This window comes from Motacilla alba, chromosome 24 (genome assembly GCF_015832195.1).
Source record: "Motacilla alba alba isolate MOTALB_02 chromosome 24, Motacilla_alba_V1.0_pri, whole genome shotgun sequence".
Taxonomy (NCBI): Eukaryota; Metazoa; Chordata; class Aves; order Passeriformes; family Motacillidae; genus Motacilla; species Motacilla alba.
The window spans coordinates 4956294-4973954 of record NC_052039.1 but is presented as its reverse complement, the minus strand read 5'-3'; the positions used below and the strand labels follow the sequence as shown (position 1 = coordinate 4973954).

Genomic DNA, 17661 nt, shown 5'->3' with positions numbered 1-17661 from the left:
CAGGCCCTGAACCAGGCCAGGGTGGCTGTGCTGCCCTCAGGCCCTGGGGGAGAAACAGGGACAAGGTTTGAGCTGATTTTAAGGGGTTTGACCCACTCAGGCATTCACTCCTAACCCGAGCAGGGTTTTCATCATCCTGGAAAAGCTCTGCAGCCCAGGAATGAAGGTCAGGCCCTGAACCAGGCCAGGGTGGCTGTGCCGCCCTCAGGCCCTGGGGGAGAAGCAGGGACAGGGTTTTGAGCTGACTTTAGGGTGTTGGACTCTGCATTCAGCAGGGTTTTCCTCAGCCAGAGCTGCCCTTCCATCCTGCTCAGTTCTCAGCCTGTAGAGTGCCAGTGGCTCTAAATGTTAAATTTGTCACCTGTGGAGGTGTCACTGGGTGCTCCTGGCAGGGAGGGCACAGCTCCCAGAGGGGTTTGTGCTTGCAGGAAAGTCTGTGCCATATTCCCTCTCAGACTCATCTTCCAGCTTTGTTTGTAGGTGTTCTCTGTCGGTTCCTTTTGGCAGAAATGGAAAAATGTGAATCATTGAAATAAGTGGAAGGATTTGAACTCATTCTCTGTCCCAGAGAGAGGGATGACCCTGCACTCCTGGGCTTGTTGGCTGCACTGAATGGCAGTAACAAGTTTGGGATGGGAATATCCCCCCATCCTGGTGCTGTCCCTGCCTGAGGGGCCTGTGTCTCCCCTCAGCTTTGCCAGCTGTGCCACCCTTGGGGCTGTGGCACTCCCCCTGCTCTAGGGACTTGTTCCACTTCCAGTCTCTGCAGATATTTGCATTCAGACCTTAGAATCTAGAAGGCAGCAAGGATTCACAAGTTGTTTTTTGGATCCTATCAGCATCTGCAGCCCCTTGGACTTGGGCTGAATCTGGCTGCATTTCTTATTTCCAAGACTTATTTCCATGACTCCAGCCATGGGTTACCTTTCTTTTTCTTTACTGTTTTATTTTTTTTTAAATTTAATTCATGTTTAAAGCAGTCTGTGACACTTTGTGATTTTAATCTGTTCAGCAGATTGCTGCTGCTGAACCTGCTGTGGGATTTTGGATGCAGTGCCTCTGTCAGAATCAGCAGCTTTATCATTCCACTGGAATAAAACTGCCAGGTGTTCATGGCCGTGCTCCAGCTTCTTAACCCACCTCTGGAACACAAAGTGATGCTGTCAGAGCAAGAAACACTAAAAAATAACCAAACAACACCAACCCTGAAGGGTTTAAACCAACACAGGCACGTTGGGAAGAGCTGATGCAGTCTGGGGAGGTGTGTCCTGTTCTTCCTGTGAGATCTCTTCATTTCCCCTGGAATTTTGAATCACTCACTATTTTTTTCCTTACCAAAAAAAAAAAAAAAAAAAAAAAAGGCAAAGTAATACGATAGTCATGTTCCTGAGGGTGTGAGAGTGTTCCTTCAGGAGCTGTAAACACCTTTGGAGGGTGCCTTGATGGAAACCTGTCTCAGGGAGAGCTGGCTTGCTGCAGCTTGTCATTCCTGCTGCCACCCTCCCAGGGAGCAGCAGGAGAGGAGCAGCAGGGGTTTGGGGCTGCCACCCTCCCAGGGAGCAGCAGGGACAGCAGCAGGGGTTTGGGGCTGCCACCCTCCCAGGGAGCAGCAGGGAGAGGAGCAGGGGTTTGGGGCTGACTCTGCTCCCAGGGAGCAGCAGGGACAGCAGCAGCAGGGGTTTGGGGCTGGCTCTGTGGGTTGGAAGCCAGCTTAGCCAGGATAACCAGAGCCCTGAGCTCATTCCTGCTGGTGCTGCTTCCCCACAGAGTGCTGGAGGTGCTGTGGGTTGATGACAGGAGACATTTGCTGGGACATCTCTGGGTTTATCTCTCTGCCCCAGCCTGGCAGTGGCCAGAAACAAACACAACTTCCTAATGGGAGCTCTGACTTCCCAAAAACAAACACAACTTCCTAATGGGAGCTCTGACTTCCCAAAAACAAACAGAACTTCCTAATGGGAGCTCTGACTTCCCAAAAACAAACAGAACTTCCTCATGGGAGCTCAGAAACAAACAGAACTTCCTCATGGGAGCTCTGACTTCCCAAAAACAAAGAGAACTTCCTAATGGGAGCTCAGAAAGAAACAGAACTTCCTAATGGGATCTCTGACTTCCAGAAACAAACAGAACATCCTAATGGGAGCTCTGGCTTCCCCAAATCAAACAGAACTTCCTAACATGAGCTCTGACTTCCAAAGCAGAACTTCCTAAGGTGAGCTCTGACTTCCCCAAATCAAACAGAACTTCCTCATGGGAGCTCTGACTTCCAGAAACAAACAGAACATCCTAAAGGGAGCTCTGACTTCCCAAAATCAAACAGAACTTCCTCATGGGAGCTCTGACTTCCCCAAAACAAACAGAACTTCCTAAAGGGAGCTCTGACTTCCCAAATCAAATAGATCATCCTAACATGAGCTCTGATTTCCCCAAAACAAACAGAACTTCCTAAAGGGAGCTCTGATTTCCCCAAATCAAACAGAACATCCTAAGGTGAGCTCTGACTTCCCCAAATCAAACAGAACTTCCTCATGGGAGCTCTGATTTCCCCAAATCAAACAGAATTTCCTCATGGGAGCTCTGACTTCCCAAAATCAAACAGAACTTCCTAAAGGGAGCTCTGACTTCCCAAATCAAATAGATCATCCTAACATGAGCTCTGATTTCCCAAATCAAACAGAACTTCCTCATGGGAGCTCTGACTTCCCCCAGGCTTCCTGCAGGTGCTGTCCCCGTGCCCAGGATCCCTGGGGGCAGCTGCCACTCATCCTTCCTTCCCCGTGGCCTTGCCCTGCCTTTTGTCTGCTCTTCCCAGGTTTCTCTGGAATGTGTGCAGAGCTCTGCTGTTTGCTTTGGAAGGCACCAAACTATTCCAAGCCCTCCAAGTAGAAATACTGCACTGATATTTTCCTCTCTGCTGGCTGGAGGGGGGCTGGCCACTGCAAAGGGAATAACAGGGAGGGCTGGAATGGCAGCAGGAAGAGGAGGAGTGGCTTTGGTGGCTGTTTGTTCTCACCTCTTGAAATTTTTAATTCAAGAGCCAGGATTTCCTGAAGTGTGTGAAGGCCTGGGGGAGGCAGAGTGGTCGTGGAGGGAAGTTGTTCTAATGTAAAGAAATTAATTTACAGTGGCATAAAGCTCTCAGCTCTCTCTTTCATTCATAAACCCAGCCATGTATATTCAACAAAATTCAGATTATCAGGAGGGAGAATGAGTGTAGTTTGATCTCCCATGATGTTAAATGTCTCCTTCTCAAAGTGGCATTTTCATCTCTTAAATGAACTTAAAACTGAAATCACCTTTTAGGGTGGCAGGTGAGGCATCAGCTTCTCTTTCCTTTTCCTCACAGCTTGATTGCTCTCCAAAAATATCTTCCTTTATATTTAGCAGTCATCAATTGCTGCCCTGAATATCAGCCTGGACTTGACACTAACTCTTTCACATATTTTCTCCAACTTTGTGATAAGTTTTTTGGTTTTTGTTTTGAAACCCCAGATTTGAGATGTTTTGAAATTGAGATTTACTCTCCCTGGGGTTTTTATTTTGCAGTCCTTACCAGCTTTGTGTTTTTATGTTGTGGCCACCGTTTTTTTTCCAGAGAAATTTGCCTTTATAAAAGTTCTGTTTATCCTCGTGGAGCAGCATTTCTGACAAGATGTTATGGACAAAAAGCTTCCCAAATGAAGTGAAACATTTGGCCACTCTCAAAACCCCAAGGGGTTTGGTTTTTTTTTGTTTATGGAATGATTCATTTCAAATCCCTCTGTTAAACTGCATTTTCCTATGGTGGCCTCATGCCCCCAGGGGAGGTTTTAGTTCCCAAATCTCAGCTCCTAGGCTTGGCCTGGACTTGGGAGATGGAATTCACATCCCATGGAATCCCAGGCTGCCTTGGGGGTGGAAGAATCCTTAAAAAAATGATTTTTGTTCCAACCATTCCATGGTTAGAGCAGTGCAGGACTCCCAGGCTGGTTTGGGGTGGAAGAATCCTTAAAAATGATTTTGTTCCTTCCACTGGCCCAGGTTGCCCCCAGCCTCGCCCATCCTGGTCTCTCCATCCTCTCAGTCAGCTTTTTGGAGTGAACCCCTGCTCTGTTTGTTGCTAAAGAAATTCCCCTATTGTTCAATAACTTCCAAATAGGATGTAGGGAAGAGAAAAAGAGAAATGAGCTTCCCAGAGAAGCTGTTGGGCAGCCCAGATGTGTCTGGCAGGCTGTTGGAGACAATCATTGTGGCCCTGGGGTGTCAGTGACCTTGAGCAGCCCAGACTTTGTCCTTCCACCATCCCAAAGAGCTCTTGGAGCAGGGCTGGAGAAGGAGAGGGACGAGTGCCACCTACTGAAGCTCCTCTCAGCTTCCCTTGCAGCTTTTCTCTCTGCTTTCACTTTTAATTTTAACCTCTTGAACTCCAGCACAGCTTTGGCTGCTTTGTTGTCCTCCTGGCTTGAGTGAGTTTGGGGGAATTTTCATCTCCATGAGGACAGAAAACATAAAAATTGATTATTTTTCCTCCAGAATTTTAGGAATCCACTCCAGGCACAAACAGAGACTGATTTTAAAGCAGAGTTAAGTGATGTCTCTTCACTTCATAACATAAAGATACTGTTAAGGAAAGCAAAAATGGGACTAAGATAATTAATAATTTTATTTTGAGTACTATCAATGACAAAATCTGATGACTTTGTAATACTCGCTGAGTTTCAGCTGGAAAAAGTGAGATACCGTGGTGGGATATTTCAAAATGAGCAGAGGAAAAGCACTTGAAGGTTGCTTCAGGCAGGGAGTGCTATCAGAGCTGATCTAGCTCTGCAGGTCACAGTGTTATCTCCAGAAAACTTCCAGATAACTTCATTAAAATCACTATCAAGTGTATCTCTGTCGAGTGTGCTATCTCCTCTACCTCATTCCAGCCTTTCCTATTGGATTAGGAGAAGGGTTAAGTGTCCCTTATCTGAAGAAAACAAGTACAGGAAAAAGCAATTATGGACTAATTTCAGGTCGAGTTGTCCTCATTCCAGTTGTTTCTCCATTCTAAATGTATAAGGTGGTCTTGGGTGAAACTGAAGCTTGTGGACTGAAAGAGTTTAACTTGAATAAACTGGAATTAATTTCAGTTCTACTCTGCCAGGTCAGCTTGTGTTGTGTGGGCACTGCTTTGGCATCAGGAGGAAGTTTATCAGTAAATCCAAGGATTATTGCTTCTGGAGAGAAAGAAATCCAGGGGCAGAGCAGACTCGGGGCTCTGCTGTGCCTTTCACCAAGGCCAGTCCTCGGGAGTGCAAAGCTGAGTCTGGTGCCTTGCTCAGGAGCTGTGGGGCTGGCAGGGAGCTGCAGAGGAGCTGTTCCTCTGAAACAGCCCCAATTCCCACACCCCAGCCCCGGGCTGCATTCTTGGGAAGTGAGACTTCAAGAAGCTTGGTCATATAAAAGAAGGGGAGGGTGCAGGAGGGAGAGGCTCCTTCCTCACTTCTCCTGTGCACAGGGGGTGAAAGGTGGGGGGATTTTCCTTCCCATCCACCCCCCAAAGCAAAGCAGGCATCCCGTGCTTCGCTCCTGCTTTGTTGGCAGGAGGGGAATTCCTGGGATGTGATGGTGCTGGAGGAGTCCTGGAGTGCTGGTTCCACTGCTCCCGCAGCCATTTTCATCTGTGCCACGCTGGAGGAGGGCAGGGCTGGCTGGGCAGGCAGTGTTGGCTCTCGGGGCTGCTCATTTCCATGCTGCAGAGCACCGAAAGGAGCCCTGGTGGTTTGGGAGACAGGGCTATGACTCCCTGCTCTGGTACCATTCATCCCTTAAAGCTCATTCCAGAAAAGCCAGTCTGGCTGGGACAGCATCTTCCAATTCCCCGTGGTCCCTCCACACCAAACAGAGCTGCTGCAGTTCTGGGATCTGAGCTGGGACAGCTCTCGTTTCTTTCTCAAGGTGCCAGTGTAGGAATTTTGCCTGCTGTGCCTTTAGAAGTGGAAAAGCAGAGCAAGCTGTTGGAAATAAAGGTGATGGAAATCAGCCCTTCCAGAGCTCCTGAAGTCACTTTTCAGGATGAGGGCTCTGTTGTGGGAGGATTTCTGCAGCTGCTCCTAGGAAAGGGATTGGAAAGGAATATGCCAGAGCTGCTGCTTGCTTGTGCTTTTGTCTTTGCCTTGTTCCATTTCCAGGGGAACAAAAGACATCCCCAGCATTCCACCGGGTCCAAATGCTGCCCCTACTAAATGCATTTATCCCTGCATTTGTGTTCACATTATTCTGAGTACACCAGGAAACAAAACAAGCTGTCTTTGATGTCTCCCAGCAAATTAAAGGAGGGGCACATTCAAACTCATCTCCTGGGATTTGGGCCCTGGCCTGGTCTTTATTGCAGAAATCCTGTTCAGGACAGTTAAATGTGGCTTGTACTTCTCCACCTCTGCTGCTCTGGCTCTGTGCAACATTTCACCTGGAGCAGAAGGTGCCTCAGGAGGAGATTTTGGCTGAGAACCGGGAGAACCCTTCCTGATCAATAAATCTGTTTTAGCCCAACCCCCTCGTATTACTCTGAGGGATTTGTGCTTCTGTTTTAGAGCAGCCTGTAGAACCTGTGAGGTGTTCCTGAACTATTAATGCAGACTAAAGAAATCCTGCTCATTGGTGTGGGTACTGCTGCTCTTCTTTAAAAGCTGCTTTTCCCTCAGGTTGTGTCTGATGTGCCAGAGCTGTCTGCATCTCTGTTTTGTGTAGCTGGAGCAATAAGCTTGACCTGTCTTGACATCCCTCTCCATTTCTGGACTGCCGCCCTGTTCCTGTCTCTCCTCTGTGCCGTGCTGTCCCCGTTCCTTTGAGAACCGTGTGATTATCTGGGAGGATGAGGTTTTGGACTGATGCCTGCCTTGTGTCTCTCTGTGTTGCCCTCCCTGTGGTGCCCCTGTGTCCCCAGGCCTGGTGCAGAGGTGTGTGGTGATCCAGCGGGATGAGAACGGCTTCGGGCTGACGGTCAGCGGGGACAACCCCGTCTTCGTGCAGTCTGTCAAGGAAGGTGAGAGCAGCCCCCAAACCTGCCAGCTTGCCATGGCCATCCTGGAAATGGCTGTGAGCTGGAGCAGAAGACTCCCAGGCTCCTGCCAGGCGGGGTGGCTGCAGCTTGGGAAGGGATGTGCGAGGTCAGGGCTGAGCAGTGAATTTGTTCCTCTGAATCTTCAGGCACTGACAGAACGAGAGGACACAGCCTTAAGCTGTGCCAGGGGAAGTTTAGGGTGGACATCAGGGGAAAATTCTTCACTGAAAGAGGGATTGGGCACTGGAATCACCTGCCCAGGGAGGGGATGGAGTCACCATCCCTGGGGGTGTTAAAACAAGACTGGACATGGAACATGGTTTAGGTGATGAGGAGGTGGCAGGTCATAGGTTGGACCCAATTGGTGATCTCCAAGGTCTTTTCCAGCCTGGTTCATTCTGGGATCTGGTGGGTTTGGAGCTGACCTCTTGCATCCCTGGGGAGTAAATGACTCCTTGGGACATTGGGGGATCATGTGGCTGCAGCTTGGGAAGGGATGTGCGAGGTCAGGGCTGAGCAGTGGATTTATTCCTCTGAATCTTCAGGCACTGAGAGAACGAGAGGACACAGCCTTAAGCTGTGCCAGGGGAAGTTTAGGGTGGACACCAGGGGAAAATTCTTCACTGAAAGAGGGATTGGGCACTGGAATCACCTGCCCAGGGAGGTGGTGGAGACACCATCCCTGGGGGTGTTAAAACAAGACTGGATATGGAACAGGGTTTAGGTGATGAGGAGGTGGCAGGTCACAGGCTGGACCCAATTGGTGATCTCCAAGGTCTTTTCCAGCCTGGTTCATTCTGGGATCTGGTGGGTTTGGAGCTGACCTCTTGCATCCCTGGGGAGTAAATGACTCCTTGGGACATTGGGGGATCATGTGGCTGCAGCTTGGGAAGGGATGTGCAAGGTCAGGGCTCAGCAGTGGATTTATTCCTCTGAATCTTCAGCCACTGAGAGAATGAGAGGACACAGCCTTAAGTTGTGCCAGGGGAAGTTTAGGGTGGACATCAGGGGAAAATTCTTCACTGAAAGAGGGATTGGGCACTGGAGTCACCTGCCCAGGGAGGGGATGGAGTCACCATCCCTGGAGGTGTTAAAACAAGACTGGACATGGAACATGGTTTAGTTGATGAGGAGGTGTCAGGTCACAGGTTGGACTTGGTGATCTCCAAGGTCTTCTCCAGCCTGGTTCATTCTGGGATCTGGTGGGTTTGGAGCTGACCTCTTTGGTCATTCTGTGGTGATCTCCAAGGTCTTCTCCAGCCTGGTTCATTCTGGGATCTGGTGGGTTTGGAGCATCCCAGGGGAGGAAATGACTCCGTGGCACATGGTGGGATCATGTCCTGCTGTATCCAGTGCCAGGTGAAAGCAAAAGTGCTCTAGACTCCACACCCAGAGATTTTACTGAGAGAGGAAGCTTGGCTGAGTGCAGGAGTATTTTGCATGTTTTACAGAAGTCTTAAAACCATTTTTGCTCTAAATGATTGTATTGAAAGGGGAACTGAGTGATTTCTTGCCTCTCCAGATGGAGCAGCCATGCGGGCTGGAGTGCAGACAGGTGACAGAATTATCAAGGTAAGGACATGGAAATGGGGAGAGGAATGGCTGCTTTGTCTTAAATGAGCTCTTTCTCTGAAAATAATGGCATTGATGTGTCTGCTGTGGTGTTTGCATTAGGAATGGCCTAAGCTTCAGTGTTCTGGGGCTGAATTCTACTCCAGATCCTCATTTCAGAGTTTTATGGACAAATTCTGCATCCTGCCAGGCTCAAGTATCACAAATACAATAAAACCAGAAATGGCAGGGAAGGGAAGGGAAGCAGAGTTGTTAATAATGATCTGTAAATAAACAGCCTGCCTGAATTGTTGTTTTCCCCCTAACTGCTCCCACATCCGTGTTCTTTTTTAGTCCCAAGCAAGTAAGAAATCAAGTCAGTGACTTAAAAGACTCTGTAAACTATTGCTGCAAAATGCTGCAGCAGCTCCTGACACAGATGGAGCTGGGATTTCAAGCAGGCATTGAAATTAATGGATTAAATTAGCTACCCTGTTGTTTTTCTGCCCAGGCGGAGATGGATTGCCTTTTTTTTTTTGTTTATCTGCCTGCTTGAGTTCTTTTGGTGTGTGCACAGTTTTTCTTTCTGCAGAGCTCTGCTCGCTGAGATAAACTGTTGGAAGGGTAAATAATTTATCTGGTAATGTCTTGAAAGAGGCAGTAATGGAGACGGGGGAGAAGAAGATGCTGCTGTTCTTCTGGAATGTGTGGGATGGCTTGGAAACCAGGGGCCAAACACTGAATTTTCTCTCCTCCCTGCCAGGTGAACGGGACTCTGGTAACACACTCGAACCATTTGGAGGTGGTCAAGCTGATCAAGTGTAAGTAAAGGCAGGTGGCTCTTTTGTCACCTCAGAAGTGTGACAGGCATCGTTTCAAGTGCCAAGGGTGAGGTCAATGCTGAGATCCAGGAGTGTGTGAAACAGGGAAGTGAAACTGAAATGATTTTGACGTCCTGAATTGAAGCTGGTACATTCTCCTGTAGCTTCTCCTGAACTAAATGTTTGAATTGCCACCAAGCCTTGCCTGGCTGCTTTATTTCCACCTTAAATACCACAGCTGGGCAGGCCCTTGGTGTGCATTGCTGCGTGGTGCCTGCAAGCACTGCAGAAATACCTTCCTGGTGGATTTTCCTCTATGAGGAAGGAGGTGCTGGTGGTTTATTTTGTGTGTGTGCACTGCAAATGTAACCTGCTGGGCTGGAAATCGGATTGCTGGCTTTTATAAGGGTGATTCTCATGGAAGTTTTTGGAATAGCTGAAATTTAAACAGATTTCAGTGCTCTCAGGTTCAGTTTGGAGGAGGAATGGTGTGAGTTGTGTCTCCAGGGTGAGGGAAATCAGAGAAGCGGGGAAATGTCCCCATGTGTGTGACCTGTGCCTGTCCTTGTGTCCCCACAGCGGGTTCCTATGTAGCTCTCACTGTCCAGGGGCGCCCTCCAGGGTCGCCCCAGATTCCCCTGGCGGATTCTGACGTGGATCTGGCAGCTTTTGGGCATATGTCTCCCATCATGGCATCCCCCCACTCGCCTGGCGCGTCAGGGAATGCAGAAAGGATCACCAGCCCAGTGCTCATGGGGGTAAGCTTTGCAGCTCTCTTCCCAAGAGGAGAAATGGACTCGGGTGGTTTTGGCCTGAATTTTCTTTTTTTTTTTTTTTTTTTTGCACTTCAGATTGGCATTGGGATATTTGTCCTGTCTGTGGGTATTTATTTGTGGGAACCCAGCACATCCCTCTGGGTGCCCTGCATGGCCCGAGCTGCTGGCAGGGGGCTCTGAGACCCTGGCAGCAGCCAAAGACACACGTGGGGTTTGGATCTGAGCCCGTGGAGCAAATCACCAACTCTGTAGGGAGAATCACAAGCCACACAAGTTCAGGTGTTGCAGTAGAAGTAGTCAAAGTGAAAGGAAGGGTTTTTGGGTGCTGTACAGGGGGGTTTAAGCCAAGGGGTCCAAGTTTTGTCCATGGGGGTCAGGGGTTCTAAGATGGAGGGATCTGGGTGTGCCCTGTCCTCCTCCTTTCTCCTCCCTAACCTCCATGTCTTTGGTGCTGTTGGCACTCACAGATTGGTTTGGAGTAGACAGTCACCATTCAATATAGGTGATGGGCATTGGGGGAAAATATAAACATGGAACAGTAATGTGTGATATCAAAGATGGCCCCAGCCCCTGGGAGGGCAGCGTGCCTCTGTCTGAGCTGCTGAACGGGCCACAGCAGCTCAGGAGAAGAATCTTTTAGATAACCAACAACAAACAACCTTGAGAACAGACAACAGAGGACTGCTGAGTCTTTCTTTGAGGGCACGGGTTGGAGGAGAGACTTTTCCATCTTTTGGGGTCACCCCAATCCAGGGGTGAAACCCGACATTTATTCACTCAGGAAAACGCATTTTGCAAGTAAAAATATGCAGTCCTGTCTGAGGTAACAGAAATACAGGTTTTTATACTGCTACAGCTGTTCAGAATTAAGAAAGAATACACAGGATAGGGTTGGAAACTTGAATTGCTTCTCACAGGGCTTTTCAGAGCCTGTTTGTAGGAAGTAGGTGAAAAATGTGCACGTTCATTTTATTTTTCTGCCCAGCAAACCCAACCTTAATCCCTCTGTACTTCCTAGGAAGAGAATAACATTGTCCACAACCAGAAGGTGGAGATCCTGAGGAAGATGCTCCAGAAGGAGCAGGAGAGGCTGCAGGTACTGCAGAGAGCTGGGGGAAGTGCTGCAAAGAGGGGCTGTTAATTGGATTTATGAGCAGAGCTGTGTAAAACAGACTTTGTGTAGCAGCTCCTCGGGCGTGCAGATGTGCAGGTGTTCCTTTAAAAGACACAAATAATTATTTGCAGGTCCTGCAGGAGGAGTACAGCCGAGCCCCCTCCACCCGCCTGCTCAAGGAGATCCAGGAGGCAAAGAAACACATTCCTCAGCTGCAGGAGCAGCTCTCCAAGGCCACGGGCTGCACCCAGGTGACACGGGCTCATCCTGCTCTGGGGGGTGCTCCCGGGCAGGGGGAGCACCTGGGGAGTTGGTGGCGTTCTAGGTGATGCCTCAGGTTTTAGGTTTTGTATTTTCACACTCTGTGCTGCTTTAGTGTGTGGGGCTGGGTTCACATCAGGGGATGCTGAGCTCTGCACAGAGCAGGGACACAAAACAATTCCTGCTCCAGCTGGGCACCAAGGACAAATGATCCAAAGCTCAGCCCAGGAGCACAAACAGCGTGGGCTGCAGAGAGACAAACAAGCAGGATGGGAGTGCCTGGGCTAAAGCTGGAACGGGACAATGAACTGCAAGGTGCAAATGGAGCAGAGCTGAGCCAAGGGAGAGACCCCGGGAGCGCTCGTGCATTTTGGGACCATTTGGGTCCATATTGGGTTCATTTTGTGACCATTTTGGTTCATCTTGGGTTCATTTTGTGACCATTTTGGTTCATCTTGGGACCATTTGGGTTCATCTTGGGTGCAGCCCTGGCTGGGCTCTTGTGCTGCCCAAGGTGCATCCATGGAGGAGATCCTTTGAATAAATCCCTGCTTTATTCTCTAGCTCTGCCCAGCCTCTGCTCTGGCTCAGCCTTCCCAAGGCCTCATGGCCAAGCTGCAGTTGCCTGGGCAGGCAGGCTGCACCCTCTGTAGCTGGGATTTGAAGTTGTCATCTTAATCAGGATGTAGAGTACATTTTGCAGTGGGCTCCCATCTCTGAAAAACCTGCTTTTAAGAACAAGTGCAAGCAATGATGTGTTTATTATTATCTGTCACTGCAACTTAAAATACACCCATGAAGTCATTCTTGGAAGCTTTAAACAATTTTGTTTTCACTTTTGATAAGAAAATGAATTTAGGCTGTGTCATTTTTCCCTTTTCCCCTGTGTTAAAAGTGCTGAAAATTTGGTGTGGTTGTTTTCTCTCAGAAAAGCACTGCAGCCTTTTCTAGATAAATTAAGGTTTTATGAGTGACGTGAGCTGCCTGGCTTTTGAAGGAGTTGATTTTTAAGGATGATCTCTTGAAATCTTCTGCTTTCATCTTTGCAGGATGGAGTCCTGTCCTCCAGGTCCGTGTCGGAGTCGCTGCAGATCAGCGAGGGGGAGGCAGAGAGCGGGGACAGCGGCAGCAAGCTGGATTTCAGTGGTGACAGCCCCTCCAGACCCAACAGTGACATTGCTGATGTGAGTCTGGGGCAGCCCCGGGGCTTTGCTTCTCTCCCTCCTGCATTTGGGTTTCCTTGGCAGGTTCTGTGTGTGACTTGTCCTGTGCATTACTGGAACAGGCTCCTCAGTGCCCCCCAAAACCTTTTCCCTGTGAAAACTTGTTCTGTTGGACTGATGTTAAAGACTGGGAGAGAATAAATTTGGGGGTTTTACCCGGGACTGGATTGTCCTGGCATTAATCCCTGTAACCAGACAAAGAGGGATGCCAGCATGCTTCTCCAAAGTCATTTGCCAGTTGGACCATCTTGGAAGGGAATATTCCAGCTGCAGCACCGTGACTCAGATCCAGGCAGCTTGCCCTGAGAGTGGGAAAGAGAATTCCTTCTACCAAATCAGCCTCAGTTCCTGCCTCCAGCAAAGGCTCCTGGTGTGTTCACTCATGAGTTAGCAATCTGTGTGCTCTCCCTTGGTGCCTAATCCTTAATTAAGTCACTGTCTGATTAGTGCAGGGGAATCGAGACTCTCTGCTTGGATTTGGCCTAAGTTTGTTGATTACCTTAAGGATGTGGGAGCTAAATTTGTCCCAGAGGATGGAAGTGAAAGGGAGGTGGGTGAGATGGAGGCATCCACGACTCTGTTTTGAAACATTCCAGATCTGACCAGATCCCACTCGGTGTTTGTGTTTAATAAATGCAACAACAAAATTGGTAATTCTCTTCCTTGTAATCATCATGCTGCTGGGGATGGTATTTGATCAGTGCAGGGGATTGGCACACCAAACATTCCAGCTCTGAGAAACTTAAAGGATCAGGGGGGAAAGAAACCTTTGGAAGTGGAAAGAGCTCTGCAGCTGGGAAAAAGAAGCCAGGCTGGAAAGCAACAGCCTGAGCAGTGGCAGAACCTTTGGACGCGCTGAAGATGAGCCAGCAGCACGTGGGCTTTGCAGATGAGGCTCTGCTGGGCTTCCTGAGCAAGGGGATTGCTGGCAGGTGGGAGAAGAGAGCTGTGAGAAAAGGTGGAGAGAGCAAGGAGAAAGCCAAGGGCTGGGGATTTTACAGCTCTGCTGCTGCCCACTGTCACCAGGTTTCTGACCCAAACTTCTGCATCCGCTCGAGTTTTGGGTTTTTTTTGCTTTACTGTGCATGTAGGACACAGATTTGACTCTGGTTTTTCACACCTCCTTTTCCTGTGAGAAAGGAGAAGCTTTTGGCTGTTGTGGCTGATGGAGTGCCCAGTGCAGTTCTCCCTTCCCTGGATCTGCTGGTTCTTACCAGAACTGAACTTCTCTCTTTCCCAGAGCCCTCGCAGTGGCCTGAAGGAGAGGATTTACCCAGATGAGAGCCCAGAAAAGGCTGAGCTTCAAGACACTGTGAGTACAAAACATCAGGTGTCACAACAGCACCTCCTCTAACAGTGCCATTAAAATCTTGCTGCTTTCCCCCACTTCCTAAATGGAGCGTGCCTGAACTTTGCTTTAGAAAATAAAATACAATTAAAGTGGTGCAGGGAAAGTTAATTAGCTGAGTAAATGTTTGTGGAGCTTAAGAGCAGGGACACTTAGAGGTGAGGGATACCTGATCAGCAGTGAAACAGCCGGGCCTGGAAGGAGGAGAGCAGTTGCACGTGTTTTATTCTTGACTCCAGCCCATTATTTTGGGAATATTCACTCATTTGGGGGCTGCCATTTCCAGCAGGGCTGCAAGTGGAGCTCAGCAGAGCTGTCTGAACACATCATCATCCTTGGGGTGACTCCTGGAGTCTCCCTGTCCCCTCCCAAAGGCGCATTCCCCGCTGTGCAGGGATGGCACTGGGCACGTGCCGGCTGCTCCTGGCTGAGCTGCTCTTGATGCTCCTGATTTGATGTTTGGATTTTGGGAGGGGCACCCAGGGCGGAGTTTTTGCAGAGTTAAATGATCAGAACATCTCCAAGGTTTCCTGTGAGGGACAATCCCAAGGTTGTGCTTTTCTCCCCTTCCCCAGGACTCGCAGTGCAGTGTTGGCAGTCCCCTGTCCCGAGTGGGCACTCAGATCATTGGAGCAGAGGATGATGATTTTGACACGGAGCAGGAGCAGGTGGGAATGACTTTTAGCCTTTTTTCCTCACCAACCAGAGTTCTCTTCCCCTGTCCCTAAACTGCTGAGTACTTTTTGTATGGTGAAATAAGAATTTGGGAATGGGATTCCTGTCGTTGCTGATCTTTCCAAACAGAAATATTTGGAGAGTTTATGACAATGTCCATCTTTGAGTCTGTTATTTTTCTTTAGTCTCCAAACCTCAATTTATTATTTATTTATTTATTTATTGTTAAAATTATATCCAATTGAATTATATAGTTTTATAATTAATTATACATTTATTTATTTATAATTTTTTAATGTTCTTTAGTTTTTCTTAAATCCCGAATTGTTGTCACAGCCACCGCATGTTCACTCGGAATTATTTGAGCTGTCCTTTCTCTTATTCCTGAAGAACTGAGCTGTAATTCCCTGTACCCTGCAGATTAACGGGCAGTGCAGCTGCTTCCAGAACATCGAGCTCCTGAAATCCCGCCCGGCTCACCTGGCTGTCCTCCTGCACCACGTGGTGTCCCAGTTTGACCCCGCAGCACTGGTGAGAAGCTCTGCAGTTGTTTCCCTGCCTCACATCTGGGTATCTTCACCAGAATTGAGCAGATCTTGTGCAGCACTCACTGCCGTGGCCTGGCAAGGAGGGAAATGCAGCCTCTGTGCAGGCCTGAGGGTGAAAAATCCTCATTTCTCTCCTCACATAAAGGGAGAAACACAAAAGCAGCTGTTTGCTTTATGTTTGGCCGCTTAAACACAATTATTGATTTCCTGAAAGTCTCTCATTCCACCCCAAGGTGTGGGATCCACAGGGAAGCTTTGACCTCTCTGTGCTCCTCCTCCAGCCCCTTCCCTGTGCCCACTGCACCTCCCTGAGGAGCTGGGGGAGCTTTCAGCCCACACTGCTGAGTTCCTTGAAACACTGGGAGGAAAACTGGGAATTTTCATGGTTTTCACCTCATTCCTTGGCCTCCTGTTCCCCACAGCTGTGCTACCTTTACACAGACCTGTACAAACAGACCAACTCCAAAGAGACCCGCCGTGTTTTCCTGGAGTTTTACCAGTTTTTCCTGGACAGAGCTGCAGTAAGTTCCTCTTGTTTTCCTCATTTTTACCCGTCCAGAATGTTGACTTTCACCTTCCTCCACTCACCTGAGCTGTGAAAAATTAAGGGGGTTAAAAGCCCTCCAAAAGAAACAGTTTTAAAAACCAAAATCAGAATAATGTTTAATAAATAAATTTATAAAATATAGAAAGGTAATAAAAGCTTGAAGTGTTTTTGTTGCAATGTTAGCAGGGAATGAATGGCCTCAGGTGCCTGCTAACAAAGTAAATCCCAGGGGATTTGTTGTTGATGGGAGAAATAATTTATTGGTAGGTGAGCAAGTTCTGGCTCTTCCGTGTTGCTTTTTAGTTAATAATTGCTGTGGGTATTGATGTGGCTGTTCCCAGGATTGGGAAACTTTTTTGTCTTTGTTGGAAAGCTGAGCAAATTCTTTGCTGTCATGAATTCAACTCCCAGAAACTGCAGCAGAGCTTTACCTACCACATGTTCACCTGAAATAATCCCGTGAAAATACATTCATGGGGGTCTCCCCTTCCCAAACCAGCAGCTGCTCAGGTTGGATGATTTTGGCTTTTGAGGGAATTTCCTGGAGTGACTGGTGTGGGTTTTTTTGGGCTGCTGGTTTCTCTGTGGGTTCTCCCAGCCTTTCTTTCCTTTTGCAGAACCTGAAAGTCCCAGTTCCAGAGGAAATCTCCTTGGAATTAGGTAGGCCGGGAGTGAAGGACAGAGGGGAAATGACTTTACTGAGGTCATTTATTGACGTGGGGGCTGTTCCCAGAGGAATAATTGGTGAATTTTCTGCCTCCCAGACAGGAGAAGGCCAGAGCTGCTCCCTGAAGAGCTGCACCGCCAGTTCATCCAAACCATGCAGGACAAAGTCTGCCCGGAGGTTCAGAGGAACCTGGAAGATTTCAGGTACCAGGAGCTCTCTGTGGAGTTTCCTTTAATTCGTATTTGATTTCAGTCAGTGTTCCAGCACAGGGAAACCTGGGGGAGATGAAATTCCTCTTGGACTGGATAGGAATATTCCCTGTGGCCAATCCTTAAATCAAGTCTTCAGTTGCAATCCTAGAGCTTGGATTCTTCCAGATTCCTGGAAGCTGTGTGAGGAAATGTCAGAGTATTTTTTCTTAGGGTTTTTTTTTTTTTTTTATAAATCTCTCTTACTGGTTGTGTTTATAATCAGCTTATTTTTTTTTCCCTGTCCCTATTTCCCTTCCCTCTCCCCTTTGGGCAGGCAATAATCCCCTTCACAGAGCTCAAGCTGGGCCAAGGGAAATTTAGGTTGGATCTTAGGAAGAAGTTTTTTCACAGAAAAGGTGATAAAGGGTGGTCAGGGAGGTGGTGGAGTCACCATCCCTGAATGCCACCAAGCCTGGATGTGGCACTGGGTGCCAGGGTTGAGTTGAGCTGTTGGGGCTGAGCTGGACTCCATGGTCTCCTCCAGCCTGGTGATTTTTTGATTCTGTGGCTGAGCTGGACTCCATGGTCTCCTCCAGCCTGGTGATTTTTTGATTCTGGGGCTGAGCTGGACTCCATTGTCTCCTCCAGCCTGGTGATTTTTTGATTCTGGGGCTGAGCCTGGGAGCTGGAGGGGAAGGGGATGGGGACAGAAGGGTGGCTGGGTGGGTTTGTAGAGCCCTGGGCTCTTGGTGGCCACGGCAGCTTGGGTAACTCTTCTGAGTGCTTCAGGATCACAGAATGTCCTGAGCTGGGAGGGACCCACAGGATCATCCAGTCCAGCTCCTGGCCCCGCTCAGACACCCCAAAATCCCAGGCAGCATTGTCCAAACGCTCCTGAAGGTCTCTTCCAAGCTG

General features: G+C 48.6%; 1 protein-coding gene across 5 annotated transcripts in view; it reads left to right on the top strand.

The window, feature by feature from the left end:
- Nucleotides 1–17661, top strand: part of ARHGEF12 (Rho guanine nucleotide exchange factor 12) — an 81371-nt gene that overhangs the window by 40833 nt on the left and 22877 nt on the right. For all 5 annotated transcript variants that reach the window (XM_038161400.1, XM_038161398.1, XM_038161397.1 and 2 more), the window contains 13 exons: nt 6908–7006; nt 8547–8596; nt 9339–9396; nt 9976–10154; nt 11191–11268; nt 11418–11537; nt 12597–12731; nt 14011–14082; nt 14694–14786; nt 15214–15324; nt 15764–15862; nt 16506–16548; nt 16653–16758. In XM_038161400.1, coding sequence (XP_038017328.1) covers nt 8558–8596; nt 9339–9396; nt 9976–10154; nt 11191–11268; nt 11418–11537; nt 12597–12731; nt 14011–14082; nt 14694–14786; nt 15214–15324; nt 15764–15862; nt 16506–16548; nt 16653–16758 — 1133 coding nt within the window. In that variant the 5' untranslated portion in view covers nt 6908–7006; nt 8547–8557. The remainder of the gene's footprint in view (nt 1–6907; nt 7007–8546; nt 8597–9338; nt 9397–9975; nt 10155–11190; nt 11269–11417; nt 11538–12596; nt 12732–14010; nt 14083–14693; nt 14787–15213; nt 15325–15763; nt 15863–16505; nt 16549–16652; nt 16759–17661) is intronic.